Source organism: Lonchura striata, chromosome 6, assembly GCF_046129695.1.
Source record: "Lonchura striata isolate bLonStr1 chromosome 6, bLonStr1.mat, whole genome shotgun sequence".
Lineage (NCBI taxonomy): Eukaryota > Metazoa > Chordata > Aves > Passeriformes > Estrildidae > Lonchura > Lonchura striata.
Window position 1 is genome coordinate 52,617,106 of NC_134608.1, and position 5,109 is coordinate 52,622,214.

Sequence of the window (5,109 nt, forward strand, 5' to 3'; positions counted from 1 at the left end):
TACAGTGGCAAAGAGCCTCACCCAGGGATGTGCCTGACACCCTCTCAAACCCACCCATGGAAGGGGGTTGGAACCTCACGATCTTTAAGGTCCCTTCCAACCCAAACCATTCCGGGATTCTATGAATACTAAAATATCTCCACACACCACAGCCCCATTGGAGACGTCTTTCTTTTGGCTCTTGCAAAATCCTGCCTGCGAGGGAAAGAAATCCCAAGGATGTTCGTGCTCAAAGCAAGGTCCACGGGCCGGGGTGACTCTCGTCCATCAGCAGGGAGGCTGGGAGCCAAGAGGAGCAGAAGCCAGGCTGGTGTGATGCCGTCTGCAGGCGTCAGAGCAGCCGTCCCTGGCACCGCTTGCTCCCGCCGCCATTCCCAAAGCTTTATTCCCGCTAGATCTGGGGTCATGGCTACCAGCCAACTTGGTGACTGGCAGCCTTAATGTGATTATTTCAGCCCCAGTGCCTGGCCAGGAAGTTGGTTATTCCTGCAAAATCCACACAAGACCCACAGGAAAGAGGAGAAACCTGACATACACCCCGAGCTGAGCATGGGGACCAGAGGGGACGTATTCCAAACTCCTTTCATGCTGGGGTTTGGGAAGGGTGGAATGAGACTTTGCAGGTGTAATGTTGGAATTAGTAAAGAAGATGACATGTGAAGTGAGATTTTTGGAAGAGCAAAGGTTCCTAACCTGTCTTGCTCCCTGGTCTTCAAGGAAACATCAAACCAGCTCCAAATTCCAAAAACTGAGCAGGAGAAGAGACTAATGACAAAATACAGTAACATTATGGTACTTCAGAGGGAATCAGAAGGTTTCTGTGTCATGAGGTGGAATTAAACTGTTGGGGTGTCTCCACATCCCTGGACAGGGTTCTACAGGGAGAACATGAGAGCTGTGGGGTCAGGGATGAGATTTATCAGCACAAAATTGGAATAAGCAAGTGAGGAAAAAGCAGGGACAAACCCTGATGCCAAAACCTCGGGTTGTTCACTCAGGGGAGTTTGGGGCATTCGGTACAGAATTGAGGATTAACAAAATAGAATTCAAAAGGGGAAAGTTATTCTGCAGGATAACTGCACATGTAGGGATGGAAAGGTGGGAAAGGGAGCTGCCAGCCTGGAGAAGATCCAAACCAGTTCATAACTTCATGTTTTCCTCCCTGCTCCTGCAGCTGTCATCCCTTTCCCCGTGCTCCAGGGAATGGCTGAATCCTGCTCAGCACCTCTCACCTCCAGCGCCTGCTGTCAGCTCTGGAATCTCCTCCTGATTTATTGCACCCTGGAGAAACACCTGACAAAGGAAAGAAATGATACAGCTGCAGAGGGAGCTGACTTTTTTTTCCACTCTACTCTTACAAAGCTGCCATGGGTAATTGTACCATTGGTCACAGATAAAATGTAGCCCAAATAATGGAAACCTGATAGATTTCTCATTTTTGCTGACCTGCAGACCAACTTCTTCCCAAGTTACAATGCTCTACCTGAATTAAAATCCTCTTCACAGGAAGGTACAAGAAGGTGGAAGCCTGTTTGCTTTGTTTAAAGAGAAAAGGGTGATCATTGATGCTCAGAAAATGAGAGAGAGGGAGTCTGAGAAAAGCAAAATCCTGTGCACAGTAAATTAGATTAAGGGGGAAAGCGACAGAAATTTAATATAGAGAACAGAAGCTGCAGCAGATAAACAAACAAGCAGCATAAACTTTTAAAACTACTGAGAAATAAACATTTAATTAAAAACTGAATTACCAAACGAGCGGGAAATGTTCCCAGAAGCAAAGATAGCAAAGTCTCACCAACTTATTCCTAGTTAGGGAGACCTGGAGGTCAGGTTTAATTACAGCTCAGCCCACACTCCTCAGTAGCATCTCTTTCACAAAACAAAATCTGATTCCCAGCCAGATCTGGTGCCTTTGGCTGGAGGACAGATCTCCAGTTCTTCCAGCACCAGGCACCAAAACCCCTGGGGACAGGCAGGAATGCTGCCAATTTCAGAGTGGGCATGAAGAGAGAAAAGCCAATTTCTGACCCACTTTTGGCCTGGAATCCGTGCCCACAGATTCAGGACACAGCCAGGAGCTCAAATCCATGAATGTTCCAGTCATTGCCTTCATACCCAGCCACTGCCCCCTCAGCAAAGGTAAAAATCCCTCAGCCCAAAATGTCCTTGGCCACTTACCCCAACAGTGGGCTTGGGTGCGGCTCCATGCCCTTCTTTCAGAAAATGTTAAAATCCTGAAGAAAACACCTTAAAAATGGGGAAAGAAAATTAAAAGAGGAATCCCAGGAAGTTGCCAGCTCCAAAATCACTTTGTACTAACTCCACAGCAATTAGGAGCCGATTTTGCTGTTTTTCATCTCATTTCCCTGTGTCCTGTTATGCGTTTGGCTCCAGCGTGTCCATTCTCCATGGGTTGGTTCTGCTCTGGCAATGAAAACATTATTTAATCACAACAGGAACAACCAATTCATCCCACCTTTGTGTTGTGGCTCAGCATGAGGGGCAGAAGCCCCTCCAAGGACACAAACAATCCCAAGGAAGAGCACTAACAGGCTAATTCATATAAAAACTTTATTAGAAATGAAGACACAGCCTCCCAGGAACAAAATCCTGCCTTATCTCCCAAACTTTTACGATTCCAGAGCCATAATTAAATACAAGAGCTATAAAAAGAGTATGCACAGCTATTAAAGGAGGAAAAGTCAATCCACAAATCACCATTGTTTCAAACATGGCCGGAGAAAGGGTTTTTCCACAGTGGTTTCCATGCAGGGACCCATGAGGCTGCAAGCTGGCATGTGGTCCGTGGGATTTGTTTTCCATCCTAAGGACCAGGATGGGCTTTGATCTTATCCTGAGTCTGTACTGCTTCAATTCAGAGAAAAGAGCAGAATGTGATGGCTTGATATTGCATCTGATACATAAGGCTGGGTAAATAGTTGTACTCCCAAAATCACCCAAAGAAGGGGTATTATCCTATCCCTAATTCTATTTCAATGGTAAATAAAAATAAAAATAATAATACAAATAAAAATTAAAACCAGAGGTGCTACTGACACAGAAAAAAATGACCAGCCTCATTTAAGTACCATCTAAAATGAAAAAAATAAAGGATAAATGGGGCCTGGTTTACCTTTTTTTCCTACTTATGCCAAAACCCACCCGGGACTGGCTTAATGCACTAAAAATCAGCGTTAACTGCCACGTTATGATCTCAATTCAACCAATGTTTAGTACAAAACCCAAAAAAGGAAGAAAAATATTTTAAATATATAAATTTCTCAGATTCCTTACAGGAGCTCTCCACGTTGTGGGATAAAAAAAGGATTTAGAGCAAAATAGAGATACAAAAGCTACTCTGCTCGAGCCAGTGGCGTATGCACACAGGAAAGTCAGAGAGGTACAAAAAGGATCCTAAGTAGCGAAGGCAGTAGAGAGTTTTTTTTATATAAACAGTGTTTGCAAAGTATAAAATTAGGAAATAATGCATAGAAGACCGTGCTTCACACAGCAGCGAGGGCTGCGCAAGCAAATCTTTGTAGCCAAGGCAGAATTGGCACCGTCTCTCAACAGGAGCTGCTTCACTGCCTGCAGAACTCGCTGGTGATGTTGGGCAGGGGGTAGGCGAAGAGGGAGAAGTCCAGGATGTACTTGGGGAGGAGCTCTCTGATCAGCCGGCGCTGGGTGTTGCACAGGTAGTAGTGCAGCGTCTCGGCCGTCACGGGCTTGTACCAGGCCTGGCGCTCCGGGAAGCGGACGAAGGAGGGAGACTGGATGTGCTCCAGCACGTGGTTGGCATCGGCGTGAAGCCGCTCGTAGGAGCCGATGAAGTCGTACCTGACGGCGCAGGGCTGGCACAGGTTGTAGATGGGCATCCAGTGCTCGTTCATGCGCTCCACATCCTCGTCCAGCAGGTACTGCAGGAACTCGGAGAAGGACACGTCGTCGCCGGCCGAGTTCCCCCCGTTCTTGCGGTACCGCCGGACGATCTCCACGCCGTACTTCTGCTGGTACTCCTTGATCTCCCCGAATTTATTGCGGTAGGCCGAGAGCAGCCTCTCCATCGGGTTCCGCACGAAGATGAACTTGTAGTAGTGCTTCAGGCGGTAGCTGATCTCCTCCGGCTTCATGTCGCCCAGGAACACCAGGTCGCTCTTGTGGTCCATCTTCCCCTGCACGTCCACGCTCTCCAGAGCCCCGTCCAGCACCTTCAGGATGCGCTTCCAGTTGGAGCAGGCCACCTTGGGCACGTAGCAGTAGAGGAAGCGGTACTTGTCGCTGACCAGGAGGTGCCGGAGCACCGTGCGGCGCTGCCCGGGCGGCAGCTCCCAGACGCTGCGGGGCATGGAGCGCTGCCCGCACAGGGCGCGGATCGTGCGGTTCCGCGTGTCCCGCAGCACCTCCAGCTCCAGCTCCGCCGGCGAGTCCCGCCCGTCCCGCCGCGACGGCCCCGCGGGCGGGTGCAGCGGCGGCGGCCCGACCTGGGCGAGGATGCCGCGCTCGATCATGAGGAGCAGCCCGCTGGAGGCCAGGATGACGCCGAACATCAGCATGGAGGGCAGGAGCGCCGCGCCCGCCGCGCCCCGGGAGCGCGCCCGGCTGCGGCCCGGCGGGACCGCCCGGCGGGGCTCGGCGGGGCCGGGGCCGCGGGGCTGCATGGCCGGGAGCTCCCGGGCCGGGCAGGCTCGGCCGGGCCGTGGGGAGGTCCGGGCTCGGCGGGGCGGGGCGGGCGCGGTGACGGCGCGGGGCGGAAGAGGCGGCGGGACCGCCCCGCACTGAGCCCGCCCCGCCCGGGGCCCCGCGGCGGGGACCGCCGAGTCTCGGGATAACCGAGCAGGGAGACCGCCGAGTCTCGGGATAACCGAGCAGGGGGACCGCCGAGTCTCGGGATAACCGAGCAGCGGGTGCGATAGGGACCTCAGGGCACATCCAGTGACACCCCGTGCCACGGGCAGCGACACCTTCCACCGGCCTAGGTTGCTCTAAGCCCCGTCTAACCTGGCCTTGGACACTTCCAGGGATCCAGGGGCAGCCACGGCTTCTCTGGGCAACCTGTGCCAGGGCCTCAGCACCCTCCCAGGGAAGAATTTCTTCCCAGTCTCCCACCTA

The 5,109-nt window shown here is 52.1% G+C and overlaps 1 protein-coding gene across 1 annotated transcript; it reads right to left on the reverse strand.

Moving 5' to 3' along the window:
* Positions 1-2,557: 2,557 nt before the first annotated feature.
* Positions 2,558-4,658, reverse strand: CHST14 (carbohydrate sulfotransferase 14). The gene has a single exon (XM_021556127.3). The coding sequence runs from the start codon at positions 4,656-4,658 to the stop codon at positions 3,582-3,584; it is 1,077 nt and encodes a 358-aa protein (XP_021411802.3). The 3' UTR covers positions 2,558-3,581.
* Between the last annotated feature and the right edge of the window lie 451 nt (positions 4,659-5,109).